This window comes from Elephas maximus, chromosome 6 (assembly GCF_024166365.1).
Source record: "Elephas maximus indicus isolate mEleMax1 chromosome 6, mEleMax1 primary haplotype, whole genome shotgun sequence".
NCBI classification, from domain to species: domain Eukaryota; kingdom Metazoa; phylum Chordata; class Mammalia; order Proboscidea; family Elephantidae; genus Elephas; species Elephas maximus.
This window is the reverse complement of record NC_064824.1, coordinates 141,825,843-141,844,365: the sequence shown is the minus strand read 5'-3', so window position 1 is coordinate 141,844,365 and position 18,523 is coordinate 141,825,843. Positions and strand designations below refer to the sequence as shown.

At 48.3% G+C, this 18,523-nt stretch overlaps 1 protein-coding gene across 3 annotated transcripts in view; it reads left to right on the top strand.

The window, feature by feature from the left end:
- NDUFA10 (NADH:ubiquinone oxidoreductase subunit A10) overlaps positions 1-15,140 on the top strand; it is a 54,323-nt gene extending 39,183 nt beyond the window's left edge. For 2 of the 3 annotated variants that reach the window (XM_049888596.1, XM_049888598.1), the window contains exons 10-11: positions 1,856-1,964; positions 14,264-15,137. In XM_049888596.1, coding sequence (XP_049744553.1) covers positions 1,856-1,964; positions 14,264-14,332 — 178 coding nt within the window. In that variant the 3' untranslated portion in view covers positions 14,333-15,137. Of the gene's footprint in view, positions 1-1,855; positions 1,965-14,263 lie in introns of all 3 variants that reach the window. The other variant, XM_049888599.1, reaches the window with a different exon arrangement.
- Positions 15,141-18,523: the final 3,383 nt, after the last annotated feature.

Genomic DNA, 18,523 nt, shown 5'->3' with positions numbered 1-18,523 from the left:
TTTAAATATTTAAACTATGAACTTCATTTTTAGTTGAAATTATTTATTGTGGGATCACTTTAAAAATAACCGTTACGTAATAACAGGTACAGAATAATTCTATTTTAAGAACAAAAGGACGTGCAGTCACACATCAGGGACTCATGGGGACTGCGTCTGAAAGAAGGCACAAGAAAAGGAAACAGCTTGCCCCTGAGCGGATTGTATACATTTGGAAGGGGGAGGCGAGGACTGTTAGATACTGTGTGAGGCTCTATAAGACGCCTAAGTGACGTGTCTCACAACAAAAAATACGCGCTCACAAAACCTAAAGCTCCATGCCCTTGCCCTTTACATACTTTATGCTTTGCTTGCTCGATCTTTTCTTTTTTAATATTTGAGTATCTTTCACAACGTGAAACACGCTTAATATTAAAACTAAGAAAACAATCTTCTTTTGAGTGTATACACCACAGCTCTTTATGCACAGCCTTGTAGAAGCCCACTTAAGTGCGCATGGGCAGACAAGCACAGGGATCCTGGCAGCGTTTCCCTGGAATGTTGTTTGTGTTACTGGCTATTAGTGGCAGTACAGCTGATTGGGGTCTGTCTACTGTGACACTCAGGACGTGCCTTTACCAGTGCCCCCTCGTGTTCGACCTGCTGCAGTCCCGGTGGTCGCTCTGAAGAAAGACCTGTGGAACACAGGGGCCTCGGATTCGGTCGGCCTGTTCCGTTGGTGGCGAACAGGCTTTGGGTTTGCATAGCGGGCCTGGATTCTTCCTCACAAGCCTGGCTGAGCACCAGATACATTAGAGGATTTGCATTTGAGCCACTAAAGACAAGGAGACTCACTGCCTTTATGGCTCATTAGTGGGAAGTGGCCTTTTAAAATAATTACTTTCCTTGTTTGAGCCCTTCAGAAAGACTTCATTTTAGTGCTTCTTTTCTAAAAGCTTAAAAAATGCTTTTCATTTTCAATTGTAATGGTTATAGCCAGACTAAATTCAACTTTAAAAAAGCCAGTTGTAACAAAGTATTGCTGTTTTGGCATCAGCAGATAAAACGGTGAAACAGGAAGGTTTGTATTTATTGGTGCCAAGGAAAACGGAGGATTAGACTTTTGAAACAGAGACACAGCAGACAGTCACTGTGGCGTCTCCCTCCGGTCCTCAATGCCCATGTCACCAGGTTATCTTCTGGAGTCTTCAGTGACTGCGGTGTGCAGAGCAGAGCAGCAGGCAACTGGGTGTGACTGTAGAGGGCCTAGGCGACCCACTGTTCTTGTCTTCAAAATCCATTAACTTTGCAGCTTTTTAATGAGGGTATACTATGCATATACAAAACCCGGAAAACCAAGTGCATTGTTTTTGAGTCATAGAAACCCTAGAGGACAGGTAGAACTGCCCCGTAGGGTTTCCAGGGAACAGCTGGTGGATTTGAACAGCTGACTTTTTGATTAGCAGCTGTACCTCTTGACCACTGCACCACTAGGGCTCCACTATGCATATAGCACTAGAAAATGCCATTTATTGATTGATCTTTAGTCCTGCAATTCCTATATTGAAAGCATACTTTCTTTTTTGTTTTCCAAAATTGAGGCTTTTAAAAGACTATACCAGGTTCTGAAACGCACAAGAGCAACTCCAAATCTGCCTGATGGTCTTTGGGGTGAATGTTTGCTCTTAGGCGACTTCTTGGGGGTGAGCGGCCTCCATCTGAACGGATGGATTTTGTATGTGGATGTTGAGTAAGACCAGCCATACAGAGTGGGTGAGTCTCGTGTTACTGGTGTTAAATAAAAGCAGCTGTATAGGTGATCTTACGTTTGTTCTGATGATTTGGGGGAATCCATGCTTCCCTTGTTATTTTCCAGAGTTCAGAATAAAGTGAAGGTGCTGAATTATACAACCATTCCTGTCTATCTCCCAGAACTCACGATTGGAGCCCACCAGAACAACCGTGTCTTCCTCAGATTCAGAGAGGTAAGGCCTGTTGATGGGTGGGGAGCTGGCCAGGCGCTGGGTGCGGGCCCACTGGTCACGGTGAAGGCGCTTGCCTGCGTTTGTTGTTTTGTTAGTAAGTGACAGAACTTCTCTCTGAGTGCAGAGATTTCCCCTTTCATCCCTGATAAAGCAGGTGCAGCCTCAGATGCGGTGTGCACAGCAGCGTGCCCCCTGGGCTGTGTGCGCTGGGGGCAGCGTGCCCACCAGGCAGGCCCTCTTGTATGAAAAACTTTCTCTGTTCCTGAGCTATTACCTAAATTTCTGGATGTCAGTTATTACCTCTGGTGTTGCCTTACTTGTCATGGCCCGTCTATAAATAACAAGTGTTCGTGTTTCTGCAGAAGGTCTCAGAATGAGTGGGAGCGAGGGGGAAGGCCAAGCAAAGGGGGACGGCAGTGTGGCCAGGGATTGGCAGAGCCTGGGTTGTTTCCATGAGCCTCTTACCTGATCTCACGCCTTCTGAGTGGATTGTTTTCAAAGTGGTCCAGGAGTAACTTGGGGCAAGAGCTTACTGACCTGGAGGATACCTGCCAGGTGTAGTGTGTCGTTCTGCAGGTGATGGGGGCCTCCCTGAGAACCACAGAGCCAGTGGGAGAGGAAGAACGGGGTGTGTTCCTGCACCCTGCTGGGATTGTGGTTCGTTACTGGCAAATGTGTGAAGGAAGATACTTAAATGAGAACTCCAGACTCCACAGTCAGCGTTTAGATAATTTTAAATCTTCGTTACATAGTTTTGCATCCTTCTAATCCTCTGATACTTGTACATTATTTGAAGCACTGATTGGATCTCTGACTCTGTCCCATCGCTTTCTTTCTGACTTGAGGTGCTTGGCATCTTCTCCTAAGTAAATTCTTCTAGTTGTTCGGAAAGTGGTTTTGTTCACTGTAGAAATTTTGGAAAACACGTCACAGTATAAGGTATCGCTCAGATCCCAGAAGCATTTTTGCCTGTACCTCCCCGTCCCTTCTGCGTCTCTGTGCACACACAGGTCTACATTCTTTCCGGGGTGGGGGGGCGAGGGTGCAGCTCTGAGGAGTCAGCCGCTGTCCCAGGGCTGACAGTCCCCGCAGCAGCCAGGCGCGCCTCGCTTGCCACGCTGGCATGACCAGAACCCTGGGCTGTCACTTATTGAGGAACCATCCAGACCTGCTGAGCCTGGCTGACAAGGGGCAGGGCGGCCTTGGTGCTGGACGTGGTGGGTGAGTGGTGTAGCAGAGTGAAGACTAGGTACACTCTGCAGGGGGTCGGTCCAGCTAGCAAGTATACTGATGGGAGCCATGTTTCTCACTCTCAGATGTTGAGAAGAAAACAATAAATAATCTTTGCTTTAAAAAAAAAAAAAAAAAACCACCTTACTAAAAGCCTATTTTTCCCACGGTTTTCTATCCCTTGGAAACAGCTCAACATGAAAATCAAACACTAGGGATGTCCTATAGGCCCCTTTTCATGACGGCATAGTTTGCCCTAATTTGTTTTAAAGGTTGTGTTCTTTCCTTCTCATTCCTCCCTGGTTCAGCGGGAGATGGGAGGTGTGACTTAGAAACCTGGAGAGTGGGTAGGACCAGGAGTCAGGGGCCTGGCCGGACAGAAGGTGTTGTGTCCCCGCAATGGACAGATAACAGCATGGACTGGAGGAGAGGCCCGAAACCCTCGAATCCTCCGAGGCTGCACAGAGAGCCCTGGTGGCTGACGTCGTTCTCGGATGGCTCGGGTTGAGGCCCTGAGGTTTAGTGAAAATTACTTCGACAGGATGGTTTTGAATTGCTAACCAAACTAAATTTGAATTACGGTTTTCTGGAACTGCATGCTGTAATTATAAGAAATAGTAAATAAAGACGACCTGGAAAGAACAAAACTTTTTAGAAAAGGGTTCAGGTTTTGGTCTGTGTGTATTACAAAAGATGAGTGAATGACCAAAGGAAATGACAGTCAGCATTTGTCAGAGACTAGACAATGAACAAAGGTTCTTTCTTCCTAAACTTGTGGTGAGGGAAGCCGTCTGCTGTTGCAGCAGGCTCAAGGTGTTAAAGGGCGAGTGTGTTCTCTGGAGTGCGAAGAGGAACTACTGAGGCAGGCCGATCAGCACCGTGGCCAAAGCACTGCAGTCAGACATAGCAGGGACCATGAAGATGATGCAGGACTGGGGGACATGTCATTGTGTTATCTGCAAGGTCGCTGTGAGTCCGAGCCAGCCCGCCAGCACCTAACGACAACTGAGGCAAGGGTCCTCTGGCGAGCGCCCTGTGAAGCAGGGGTTTGGAAGAGGAGAGATGTTGTGGTTGGCCTTGAGCTGCAGTTGGCCGTCCGTGGTGTACCACAGGGCAAGCGAGCCGTTTGGGGACATTCCAAGAGAGGAAGGCTCGCTCTGTGTTGGGGGGCCGTGTCCTCTGGCCGGTTATTTCCAGGACAAGTGGGGGTGCTTCGTGCTTCCTATGGTAACATCCTTAGGAGCTGACCGCATGGGAGGCGGTTTCTCTCTTTTTAGGCTTTCTTTAAAAGAATGTGGGCGTTGTGTGTTTGAGTCAGATTTTACCTGCAGAATGAGAAGTTTATATAGTCCCAGTTGATAACACTGAGTGCAATAAAATCACTGCAGCATGTCTCATCATTTCATGAGAAAGGTTTCTGGAGTCGGTTGGTGGCGGGAGGGGTAGTGTTGCGCGGATTGTAATGCATCCTAATGTACATGTTTTATGGTGGACCTTGAACTCGTTGATGCTTTGTGGTTAGAAATTACTCCGTAGCACTCTAATTCTTTGAAAAAAGAATCGTGCTTGGCCCTTTGTTTTTAAATGAAGTGTTACAGCCTCTTCTCTTTCAGGATCTTTCTGTGTTTGGTGCTTTGCAGCTTAGCCAGGATGGGTCTAGATTTGAATTTATTTTTATTTATGCCAGTGTTTTCTGAATCTTTTGATAGGGTCTTATTCCTCGCTTATATTTTCAATTCCTTCTATTTCTTTAAACACTTTAAGCGTGGTCATTTCACGTTCCGTATCGGTACGCTCGATTTGGAGGGCTGTCTGACACGGTCATTCACTGCTTCTTCTAATTCTCAGCCACAGCGGTTTGTCTCCTTCTGTGTTTTGGAGATGCTGCATGCTAAGTGGGCATGTGCTCTCTGGAATGCTCTCCATCTAGCGAGGGTGCCAGGTGAGCTAGAGGCCAAGTTAAACCTGAATGTCAGCTCAGCAGCAAAGGCTGCTTCCAGATAAGTAGGTACCAGTGAAATGAAGTAGTTGTTGGGGTGCACTCCTGTTGGAGAAGCTTGATGTCCATCTGAACTTCCATTTCACTGGGTCCCTGATTCTGGGCCCCCACCCCAGGACGCTGCTGCTGCCAGGTCCCTCAGGCTCCTGAGGGACACGAGTGGCTTTCAGCTGCCTTTGTGGCTGTGCTCTCGAGACCCTGCTGCCAGTGTGAATTTGAACCCCAAAACTTGAGTGAGGATGGCTTGTGGCGATGAACCCTCAGAGGGTGACCCTCAGGAGTCTGCTCTGTAGACGTGTCTCGGTCACAGTCCTCTGCATGGGCATGAAGATGTCCCCACCTCCATGAGATCCGCTTTGTAGAGACATCTCGGTCGCAGCCCCTGCAGAGGTACCAAGCTTGTCCCTGCTTCCATGAGGGTCACCCTGTAGCAGTGTCTCAGTCACAGGCCCCCTGCGTGGGCACGAGGTTTGTCCCCTGACTCCATAAGGCCTGCTCTGTGGAGGTGTCTTGGTTACAGCCCCCTCCCTACATGGGCATGAGGCTTGTCCCCTAACTACACAAGGTCTGCTCTGTAGAGGTGTCTCAGTCACAGGCCCCTGCATGGACACCAGCCTTGTCCCTCCTCCACAAGGTCCACTCTGTAGAGGTGTCTCAGCCACAAGCTGCTGCATGGACACCAGGCTTGTCCCTCCTCCACAAGGTCTGTTCTGTAGAGGTGTCTCGGTCATAGGCCCCCTGCACAGACACCAGGCTTATCTCTCCTCCATGAAGCCTGCTTTGTAGAGGTGTCTTGGGCCTCCTGCAAGGGCACCAGGTTTGTCCCTGCCTCCATGCAGCACTCTGGGCCGCCTACGTCAGCCTGTTCTTCATATCTGGCCTCTGTGATTTCTTGCAGGGTTCAGCAGTGCACCTAAGCATTCTTGAGGCTTTATAGCAAGAGGCTTTTCAGGATATCTGGGCTGCCATTTGCTGGAGGCAGAAAGCCTCTGCTTCTCTGTACGATCTGACAGCCTATTTTGGTGCTGGCTCTCCCTGCATCCATTCTGCTGAGAAGCTGGACTGGAGCTCTGTATCTGTGTGCTCAGTGGGCATCCACCCAGTGAACGGAGCCCGAGGGTGGAAGGTCCATCAAATCCCTACCCACGGGGCACAGACGAGGTGCCTGGCTGGTAGGAGTAGCCTGTCTAGGGATTGTGCACTTGGGGTGCCTGGCTGGAAGGAGCCTGTCTAGGGAATGTGTGGCTGGGGCGCATGGCTGGTAGGACCCTGTCTAGGGGATATACAGCTGGGGCACATGGCTGGTAGGAGCCTGTCTAGGAGATGTGCCGCTGGGGTGCCTGGCTGGTAGGAGCCTGCCTAGGGGATGTACAGCTGGGGCACGTGGCTGGTAGGAACCTGTCTAGGGGATATACAGCTGGGGCACATGGCTGGTAGGAGCCTGTCTAGGCGATGTACAGCTGGGGCACCTGGCTGGTAGGAGCCTGTCTAGGGGGTGTACAGCTGGGGTCATGGCTGGTAGGAGCCTGTCTAGGGGATGTACAGCTGAGGCGCATGGCTGGTAGGAGTCTGTCTAGGGGATGTGCGGCTGGGGCGCCTGGCTAGTAGGAGCCTGTCTAGGGGATGTACAGCTGGGGCGCATGGCTGGTAGGAGCCTGTCTAGGGGATGTGCATCCCCTGGGGTCTGAACAGTACGTGGTGCACGCCTTCCATGCCCCCCCATCCCGTAACTGAAATTGACCTTGTAAACGTTTGTGAAAACGTGTGTGCGACACGCTGCGGTTTTCTGAAGTCATTCTCTAAACACTTTATAAAGTCACTGTTTACTTCTCTGCAGTCCTCCTCAGGGCAAAGAATTGTAAATTGGTTTCCACTTTACTGTCTTTTTTCAATTTAAGGAGGCCAGATGCTATTAAGATATTGTGCTCCCTCCTGAGTCGGTGGCACCCAGGCAGTTGCCAGGACAACGGCGCCCCTGTTCCTCTCCCTGCTGTTCTCATTTCCCTCCTGTCTCCAGTTGTTTTCCTCTTCAGAACCGGATCTCCTTTAGCACTCTTTAAGCTCAAGACATTTAGTGACTTTCATACGATAACACTGCCTGCTCTCCGCTTTCTGAAAATCACTTTAATAGAGAGACGTGCTTGCAGTAAAGGAAGGCACAAGGGCCAGTTTGTCCAGACGTGTTGTGGAAAGGCACAGGGGTGATTACTTGAATCAATTTCATTTTGACATTCAAGTCTTAGAGCTGAATTTGGTTTCCTTTATTACTTTAAAATACAGGTTTTCAGTTTAGAAGATGTTTACTTGAGTTGGAAAGTGCAGAGTCCTGAGTATCCTCTCTGCTGGTTAGGGCTGGGTAAGAAGGGAGGACTTGTCCCATCCCTGTGCCTCTGGGCTCCATGCGAAGTTTATTACCGAAAGGCAGCACTGCACCTACATGTCTCCGGGGGCTTGTATTTCCTCATGTGGAAAGCTGCCAGCATACCGCCCGTTGAGGAGAGAGTTTAGCTAAGAGGTCAGCTTTGATTTGCTTGTGCCTTCTGCGGACCTCCTGGCATAAACCGAAAGGCCGAGCCTTCCACGCAAGCTGAAAACCAAGCTGCCCTTCTTCACTGGGTGCTGAGTTACTATGATTGGTTTTAGAATTTTTAGAAGCACACACTTTTCAGACATTTAGATAAACGCTTGCAGTAGGAGCTTTTCTAGGAGTCAAACTAATAGGAGTTGAGGGGGATTAAGAATGAAGACATTTAAGCTGTGTGATAATCTGATACTTGAGGCAACAAATAGGACGCCTTAATATGGCTGTATATATGTAACAGGCTGCGGTGTTTATATGTTAAGAATACAAGGCACTTGTTTTTAAAATAAAGAGATTTTTTTTTGAAAATTGGCTTCAAAAAAATGAAAAGATTTTTTTGAAAACTGATTTAAATTTTGTTGCACTTGATACATGCTTACTGAACTGATGAAAATTTAGGGAAATCGTATATCAAAGAAAACCCACTGCTGTCGAGTCAATTCCGACTCATAGCGGCCCTCCAGGACAGAGTAGAACTGCCCCATAGGGTTTCCAAGGCTGCAATCTTTACGGAAGCAGACTGCCAGGTCTTTCTCCCTTGGAGCGGCTGGTGGGTTCAAATCAACCATCTTTAGTTTAGCAGTCAAGTGCTTAACTACTATACCATCAGGGCCCCATATCAGAGAACTGGCTTCAATAAACATTTTCTACAGTGTTCTTTAAAATTAATGAAAAATTCTACGCAGTGTCCGTTAGCATTTATGTATAATAACAGAAAACAGGAGTTGGAATTAGACCTCCTCAATCATTTCTACCATTTACCTTAGCTACTCAATGTTTAAGAACAAGTTTCAGAGTCTCTTCCGACATCCATTTTGGTCTTTTCTTTCTTTCTTGCCTTTTAAATGACCTTTTGCTTTGTTCATGTATGATGTCCTTGATGTCTTCCCACAACTTGTCTGGATTTCAGTGCATCAAATTATAATTGAGATTCTCTCCAGATGCAGGTGGAATATACAGAGTGACTGTATCAAAAAGAATGGTTGATGTTCAGCCTTTCAGGAGGTAGCATATGATCAAGAACCGGTGGTATTGAAGGAAAAAGTCCAAGCTGCACTGAAAGAATTGGTTAAAAAAAAAAAAAAAAGGCTGCAGGAAGTGACGGAATACCAAATGAGATCTTTAAACAAAGGGATGCAGTGCTGGAGGTACTCATTCGTCTATGTCAAGAAATTTGGAAGATAGCTACCAACTGAGTAGAAGAGATGCATATTTGTGCCCATTCCAAAGAAAGGTGATACAGGAGAATGGGAAAATAATTGAACAATATCATTAATATCACACACAATTAAGTTTTGCTGAAGATCATTCAAAAGCCTTTACAGCAGTAGATGAAAAGAGAACTGCCAGAAATTCAAGCCAGATTCAGAAGAGGACATGGAACCAGGGATATCATTGCTGATGTCAGATGGACACTGACTGAAAACAGAGAATACCAGAAGGATGTTTACCTGTGTCTTATTGACTATGCAAAGGCATTTGACTGTGTGGATCATAACAAATTATAGATAATATTGGGAAGAATGGGAATTCCAGAACACTTAATTGTGCTCATGAGGGACGTGTACATAGATCAAGAGGCAGTTGTTCGGACAGAACAAGGGGATACTGATTGGTTTAAAGTCAGGAAAAGTGTGCGTCAGGGTTGTATCCTTTCACCATACCTATTCAATCTGTACACTGAACAAATAATCCTAGAAGCTGGACTATATGCCGAAGAACGGGGCATCAGGATCGGAGGAAGACTCGTTAACAACCTTGGATATGCAGGTGACACAACCTTGCTTGCTGAAAGTGAAAAGGACTTGAAGCACGTGCTGATGAAGATCAAAGATGAAAGCCTTTAGTAAGGATTACACCTCAACATAAAGAAAACAAAAATCCTCACACCTGGACCAGTAAGCAACATCATAATAAACGGAGAAACAATTGGTATTGCCAAGGATTTCATTTGACTTGGATCCAGGATCAACGCCCATGGAAGTAGCAGTCAGGAAATCAAATGACGCATTGCATTGGGCAAATCTGCTGCAATAGGATCTCTTTAAGGTGTTCAAAAGCAAAGATGTCACTTTAAGGAGCTAGGTGCGCCTGACCCAAGCCATGGTGTTTTCAGTTGCCTTGTATGCATGAGACAGCTGGACAAGGAATAAGGAAGATGGAAGTAGAATTGACACCTTTGAATTATAGTGTTGGCAGAGAATGTTGAATGTACCATGGACTGCCAGAAGAACAAACAAGTCAGTTTTGGAAGAAATGCAGCCAGAGTTCTCCTTAGAAGCAAGGATGACAAGACATCACCTCACGTACTTTGGACATGTTGCATGTTATCAGGAGGGACCTGTCCCTGGAGAAGGACATCATATTTAGTAAAGTATCGGGTTTATAGGGTTAGTGAAAAAGAGGAAGACCCTGGATGAGAGATGGGTTGGCACAGTGGCTGCAGCAATGGGCTCAGACGTAACGAAGAGTGTGAGGATGGCACAGGACCGGGCAGTGTTTTGTTCTGTTGTATATAGGGTTGCTATGAGTTGGAGCCAACTTGATGGCACCTAACAACAACAACTGCAATCCCTGCAGAACTCCTTCATGGTCGTAGGGGTGCAGGGTATGTCGCGCACTGTGTCCCAGCATTTGCTCCGTCCCTCCTTCCTCCCTCCTCCTCCTCACTCCTTCCTCCTCCCTCCTCTTCCCTTCTCCCTCCCTCTCCCTTCCTCTGTCCTTCTCCTTTCTCCTTCTTCCTCCCTCCTCCTTTTCCTCTCTCCTTCCTCCTCCTTCTCCTCTCTTTCTTCCTCCCCCCTCCTCCTCCTCTCTCCTTCCTCCCTCCTCCTCCCCATCCCACCCCCTCTTTCCTTCCTCCTTCCTCTTCCTCCCCCCTCTCCTTCCTCTTCCCTCCTCCCTTCTCCCTCCCTCCTTCTCCCTCTGTCCTTTTTCCTCCCTTCACCTGCCGTCTCTCCCTCCTCACGTTTCCCTCCTTCCACCTCCCTCTGTCCCTCCATCTTCCCCTCTGCCCTACTCCCTCATTCCTCTCTTTACCTCCCCCCCTCCTTTCCCCCTCCATCCTTCCTCCTCCCCTCCCTCTTTTTCCCTCCTCCCCAAGTACCCCCCTACCCAGTGGCTCCCCTGCTCTATCTGCCTCTGAACTCTGTTTACTGGCTCAGTGGGATCTCTCCACATTCCACTCCTCCACCCCTTTCAGGACTCTGTTTCGATGGAGAACATTCTCCTTATTTTACATGTACTTTATACTTCATAAGGTTAGAGGGGATGGGCTGCTTTTTGTCTGTACTTCTCAAGGCAGCTGTGCACAAGGCTTCCTGTGTGCAAGACACTCAGTTTCTTCCTGGGGAGGGGTGAGCACGCCTTCTTTTCCTGCAGCAGGCCCTCCAGGCACCAGTGTAGAGCCTGTCAGCTGGTAGGTAAGTGGGCTGCAGGGATGCCTCGTGTGATCCTTGGGGCTCCTGAGGGCACGTGGAAGAACAAGCAGACACCATCCTGGCCTGTCCCACCGTGGGGGGCTCTTACCCTAAATTCAGGGCATGCTTAGAGCGGCACGCAGAGCCATGGTCACAATCAGTGAGACCATTCTGGGAACCTGTCCTCAACTTCCGGTCACTCCGTCACAGCCATTGCACCCTCAGAGAAGCACCTGGCACCTAGATGCTTCATGAGCATTTGCTGAGGAAAGGACTCACAGCGAATAGTGAGACTGCCCTCAGTGCCAATGGTCACCTGCTCACTGCACCCGGGCTCAGCAGACTCTCCCAGTCAGGGGCCACGGAGTGAAGATTCTTGCCTTTGAAGCCTCTGTCCTTTGGCAGGCAGTAGCCAGAGCAGACCGTAAGCGGATGGCGGGACTCTGTCCCAGTGAAGCCTGTGTGCAGAAGCGGGCAGCGGCCGGCTTGCCCTGTGGGCCCTGGTTTGCTAACCCCTGCACTAGGCGATAAGAGGTCTGGCCTTGTGGAATAGAAGTTGGTGAGGAGAAAGTGAAGCTGGCTGTCCCCACGTGTATGCACAGCAGCTTCACAGTCTGACCTAGTCCCCTGCACTCGCCAGTTAAAGCGGCTCTGATTGCCAGGCCAGCGTCTCTCTTTGCTTATTGTTCGTTTTTTCCCTTGAGCAAGCAGTTCCTTTTCTAGGACTTTATCCTAAGCACCTTAGTCTTTTGTAAATAACAAAGTGTTCTTCACAATGTAGAACCCTAGCATTTGGGGGTTGGTTCCACAGGCTGGGGTGCACCCAGGGGCCGGAGGACTCTGTTGGGAAGGCAGACCGGGCCAGCGATGGAGTTCACGGTCTGGGTCCGGGAAGGGACTGGCCACGTGGCCTTGGGTGAGTGACCTACCTGCTTCTCCCTTTCTAAGGAAAGGCCTGCCAGTGCAGTGAAACTCAAAGGGACAGAAGCCCTTCCCTGCCCCTCAGCCACCACACCCCGTCTGAGGCAGCCCTTGTTGGGTTTCTTACAGAGCCTCCCAAGGGTGGCACGTCACCTGTTGCTCTGTTGGTCATGGCCTGGGCTGCGAGTGTGTGCCACCTCCGTCCCGAGAAGGGCAGTGCAGGCATGAGCCTGCGCGTGGGCCCCTCTGCGCCTCCCCCAGGAGAGCTGCCCAGGACCCATGACCCTCAGGGAGCAGCTGTACTCCGCAGCCCTGAGGTGTAGGGGTCAGCCCCCAGCATGGGTCAGCACACTGGTGAGTTCCTTCCCAGGTCTCAGCAAAGGCCCCGTGACCCTAGTGATAGAAACCCTGGAGGAGGCCCAATGGGATGTCAGGTGGGAGACAAGCCGGTCACCGGGCAGTGCTGGAAAGACATCTTTGTCATTTGCTGCGTGTTTGGTAGTTGGCCCTTATTGAGTAACTTGCTTTCATTTTCATTGTAAAATGGAAAAGGTGAGGAAGCAGCCTCCCTCAGGTGTTAAGTTTGTACCAAACCCATTGCCGTCGAGTTGATTCCAACTCAGGGTGACCAGTGTACCTGAAGTGAGTGATCATTCAGTAAGCTTAAAGTTATCCTCAGGTTATATATTCAGAGCAGAATTTAAAGAAATGGACGTTGAAAGGGTTTTACTCTCTCCGTCAGTTGCTCTTCTTTCATTCCTGAAGGGTTCTTGGTTTGGCCGCATTGTATACATTCAGCAGACGCTCAAACTTGGACAAGATTAGAGTGCTTTTCTACTCTTTTTTAAAGTAGGTGTATGGTCTGCTACTGGCATATTTAGTTGAATAACTTTTCCATTTACGTATGCACCAGCACGGTTAAGAACATGTCAGTGATGAGTAACTAAACCCAGAACTTGCCAGAAGACTCTGACAGGGCCGATTGTGGGTACTCAGTGGTGCCACCCTGCTGGGATGAGCACTCACAACTCTGCTTACTGAGATGTACTGTGGAATGCTCAGATGCCCCATGGCGGGCTCAGGTGCCCCATGGCAGGCTCAGGCGCACCCTGATGAATGCGAGCTGGGCTTAGAGAGATGAAGGCATATTTTAAATTAGCGAATCTACACTTTATGTAAATAAAACTTTGACTTTACTCAAGTGTTATTTATGCCTAGAATGTCCATTGGTCCTTATTACTTTAGACAGAAAGATAGGGTGGGTCCAGGGCCTCATTAGACATCATCAACAGCCCTCCTGGCCTTGTGTTTGAGACTCCTGGGTCTTGGACAACCTCGGTGCCCCCTCGCATTCTTGGGAGGTTGCTCATGGTTCATGTTTGTGCCACGCACCGTCACCATCTGGGCGAACTTGTCTACGTGTGCGTTTATCACAGTGAGTGGTAGCAGAGGCAGAGCTGGCACTTTGGTGTGGTAGCTGTTGAATCTTTGGCTGGCTAGAATAGTAAAGGAAAACAGTGGAAGGCCTTCCTGTGCCTGCCTGTAGTGGGTACAAACTTTCTCTTTGTCCATCTTGATGGGAAAGTCTAAGAAAGGGAACTGAACATTTTGTTCCCACTCACTGTAACTCGACAAGGTAATACTGTGCTTGAATGGTTCCCTGGCCTGACAGCGAAGCTTCCAGAAGCTTCTTCCAGGTCTGTGGACTGCCTGCTCGCACAGCTCCTGTGTGAGGGGCATGCCACTGGGACAGGCGTACCTGTCCGGACCTTGCTGGCTGAGCTTCTTTTCACCGATGGGGACGTGTCTGTTGCTGTCTAATACTCTGGTTTGCCCCCAGCTCCACATTCGGCCTGGCCTGTGCCTGGGGTGGGCACTGACTCTGGGGGCTGCATCACGGCTCCCTGCCCTCTGGCTTCTATATGGGCATAGCCAGTGGGAGGAGAGAGAGGGGTTGGGATGTCTGTCCTGCCAGCTCTGCTCCTGGGGGTCTATCCCACAACTCTAGCTCCTTTGTAGAGTGAGAAAGGATGCTAGAGAATTTAGGACGTGACAGAGATGGCATTAAAAATGCAAAAAACTGACTTCTTTAAAACTGCACAGTTACAGACCATTTTAAACAGTATGTACCTGTGACTTTTCCCTCTTGCAGCTGCAGGGCCGGAAGTACCAGCCTGGGTACAACGCTGACGTGGGCGACACGTGGATCTGGCTAAAGTGAGTGGGACCCCCTCCTCTGCAGCTCTGCTCTATGAAGGAGCTTCCCGTCCGCCTGGCTCTCGTGCGCTCCGTGTAGTGTTCCAGTCTAAAATAAATAAATGAACCAGAAATCACACAGTAGGAGAAACGGCCTAGCAAAAAGCAGTCTGTTCTGTAGTATGGCTCGTGGAGTTGACGGAAACAACTTCCACGTAAGAGGGTTTGGAACTTTCTAGCTTTATTTTGGAATGATCCATAATTATCACTGGTAAAAAAAAAAAAAAAAAGGGTCTGCTTGCTACAAAAGACCAACTATTAGTGAAGAATCTCCTTTCGTCCCAGTTGTGCAGATTTTGTACACTGTTGCTTCAGTCTTCAAGAAATAAAGCCGTTTCTATGTGAATGCCTCTCCATTTTGTATCTACAGCATATGTGTGTATATAACATGTGTATTTTCCATTTCCCTGTGGTTTGCTTTGACGTGGTTTGGTTTAATTCAGACAATTATGGTTGAGGAGTTTTCCTGAAGTCTTTATTTGAATCATTTTAGCAATCTAACTGCTACATGAGAAAAAAAAGGAAAAAAAAAAAAAGTGAAAATAGGAAAAGGAGGAGGAAAATTACCGTAGGTTTAGACAAGAATGTGTTTTAGAAGAGGTCTTAAAGAAGGCTCATGCAACAGCCTTCATCAGCCGACCTCGGGACTAGAGCTGAGAACGTGGATGAGAGAAAATGCAAACTGTAATAGTACAGTTACTTTCTTCAATTTCCTGAAGGTCAAGCTGTTAATAAAACATGAGTAATGAGAAAGAAAATCATGATTCTTTATTCACCTCTGCTGAAATGTAGAAGACAGAAGTAAAATGAAAATCTCTTGCAGGCTCGCCATCATGTTCAGAGTTACAGTTCAGCTAAGTGAGAGCTGTGCTGCCCATTATGGCCACTCCTTGCCACATGACTACTTAAATTTAATTAGAATTAAATGCAGTTTATAATTCAGCTTCTCAGTGGTGCTGGCTACATTTCAAGAGCCCACAGCCTCATGGCAGTGACTTCCTTCTGGAACAGCATGGAGGAGAACATTTCGTGTAGGCCATTCTGATGTAGAACATGGCTTAAGAAGACTACACACTTTCTTTTCTGTTTTAGGTCTTAAGTACTGAAAATAAAGTTTCCCAGCAGTTCTTGAGCTGGAGTCCAGATTTAAGTGGCTGAAGTTTTGCATTTCAGTAAGAAACTAACTGCTTTAATCACTAAATGGAAGTGCGGCCAGGCACTGGGCCAGTCTTGCTGAATCCTTTGGTCTCAGCGCCTCACAGACCCATTAAGGCAAGCAGGAGAGGAAAAGAAAAATGTCTTTAATTATCTTGGATGTTCCTAATGTCTTGACTGTAATGAGCAAGCTCTTTACATAACCCTTTCAAGACCCTATTATTTTCTACTTCGATTTTTTTTTTTTTGATACCATGTGTTTTCATTAATGGAAGAAGCATGCTGAGTCATGGGGTGTGTTTGAATTTTTGGATGATAATATGGATTTTGAGGAGTATGTGGAAATACATGGTTACCACAAAACTTTGGGGGTTATTGATTCTCATAATTGGGTGCCCGTGTGTCCCTCTGGTCTCAGGTGGCGTGATGTATTTCAGGGCACCTTCCATCTGGCTACCTCTGGGGAACCTTTGGTATTCCAAATATGATGAACACACACACCCACACACACAAAACAAGCCCACCAGGGCTCCCTAATTATCACACAGGACACCATAAATATGCTTACAGGGCTTGTCTAGGGGTACAAAAGCTAAAAAGACAAAATTTTTACCCAGTCACACTTCCTGGATGTACTACCTCACATTTTTGCTTCAATGAATGTTAATTTTGCCTTCCACCATTACACAAGTCCCCACTAGAGAACAGGAGATACTTTTAGTAGGAAAAGTACACTCCCTAGAAACCTGAGAGCCAGAAAAAGTGAGCAGGCAACTGTGTATCTTTAAACCTCAACAGTGGTATTCATGGTGTCCTCTGCAATCAGCGGTGTCCAAGGTGTGGTCTGGGTCACTTGTGAGAAACCAGCCTGTTCTCAGACACGTCAGTATGAGCATGGTGCAAACCTTGACACCCTGATGGTTCACCCAGACCTGTGTCTATGCCTGCGTCATGTGAGTCCCCATGGTGGACTGTGAGCGTGTAATTTTAGTGCTGAGAAGGTTTGTCTGATTTTCTGGTGTATGTTTTCAGGAGTGTTGGGCAGAGGCAGGCAGGGAAGCACAGCTCAGTGTCTCCGCTTCAGACTGACATCCTGTTTCCTTAGAGCAGCACAGGATCTAATTTCACAAAAATGGGTTGCAGCGCTCACAGGGAGGGGGGAAAAGGTTTAAAATAAAACTGCATTCTGGAATATTCCACGTTGGAACATTCAGTGCTTTGAGAATCAGGAACTAGATGTGGAACCTGCATTTTGTCTGCATTTTTCATCGATGTGTTTATAGGCATGAAAATTTTGTATTGAAGTGAAAGTACTCATGTTTTCTAAATTAACCTTCTGTTCTATCAGATTTTATAACCAAATTGTTCTAAGAACATTTAGCTTCTCAGATGGAATCACGTTCAGTTATTTAGGTCCGTCTTAGCAAAACCTGGTCAGCCTCAGTAGACAGCCCCACATGGCCACAGTCTCCCGAGTCAGCCTGCTGCTACTTGGTGCCCACGTAGGCTGGGTCCTTACCCTGCAAGCTGAGGCGAGAACACCAGGGGTGCCGAAGAATTCCAGTTACCTTGTGTTTTAATTCAGTGTTGAGTGTTGCAGTGTCTAATGCGACAGGAAGGAAAGAAACCATTGTCTCACATGGTGCTTGTCCTTTTTCTCAGAGCCCACTGGCCACGGGTGTAACTTGGCTTTGACTGTGTCTTGTTTACCAGTTACACATTCCTGGTGAGGTTGTTCTTAGCAGTGCACTTGTCACACAGAGGAGCAGGCAGGCAGCTGCTGTCTTACATGAAGCACAGACCGTGCTCACATGGGTGCAGTCTGTGCTATTCGGGAGTTTGGCAGAATAGGGGGGAGAGGGCTGCAATTAGTGTCGTGGGATGGGGCCCTGAGGAGAAGAGCGTGTGGCAGCAGCCCTGCAGCGGCCAGAGGCGTGAACAGAGGATGTGCGTGTCATTTCTGGCTCTACACCAGGACAGAAATAAAAGCCGGGGAACCGACGGCTTTGGTGTAGGAAAACCTCCATGAGCCTGGAAACATGTAGGAGGCACTTTTCAGCAGTAACTGCCTGTCGCTCAGGAACATTCATACTCTTTCAGATTTTACAAAGGAAAGTGCATATTTTAAGTAAAAGTGACTCTTCCAGGACTCGAACCCTGTACTTCAGGGCACCGCCGGGTAAGGAAGCATGAGCAAAGGAAAGTAGAAGGTGGGCAGGAGAGGATGGAGAACTAGGCCCGGTTCTCCGGACGGGTTGGGGACCAAGGCTCACTGTGGCTTCACTGCTGAGTGCTGTGATGGTGGCCTTGGCCAGAGCCACCGAGTTCAGGGGCAGGAAGTTTCATGGGGCAGATCCCAGAGGGGCATGAGAAGAACACAGGAGCAGATGAAGAACGGAATGCTGGGTCTCCCTGAAGTGGGACCTCACCGTGGAGCTTCCTTATACCTCACCCAGCCCCAAGTGAAGGCACGTCTGCTTCAGCACTGTAGTTGTTTTCCTTCTGTTTTTTCTTATTGAGCCTTACATGCTGTCCAGGATGCACAAAAGGAAAGGTGGAGGTGACTCCCAGTGAGCAAGAAAGCAGGTTTTCACTTCCGTCCTCTCCTGGAGATGGGAAGAAAGGCCATCATTGCTGAAGACTCTTCCTTCAGGCTCTTGGAAGTGGAGACCGGGGTTCTTGAATGTTGCAGGATAGAGTACACACTCGAGGAAGACCTGGCTGTCTTATACCAGACGCCCCCAGAGTGCAGTGAGGGGAGCCAATGCTGGAACCAGACTCAGCCGTGCTGTTGGAGCGCCAACACCTTCACTAGGGCCTGCCACAGTCCACAGCCAGAAGACGAGTGGACACCCCAGGCTCAGCCCTCTCCCTACCTGTAACGCTGCCCTCACTTGCTCCCATTTCAATTTCCATCTTTGTTTATTTCCATTGTGTGCAGCTTGCATGTGGTGCTGGGAGGACCGGTCCCAAGTCCACCCAGAGGCTCACACCGCTGGGC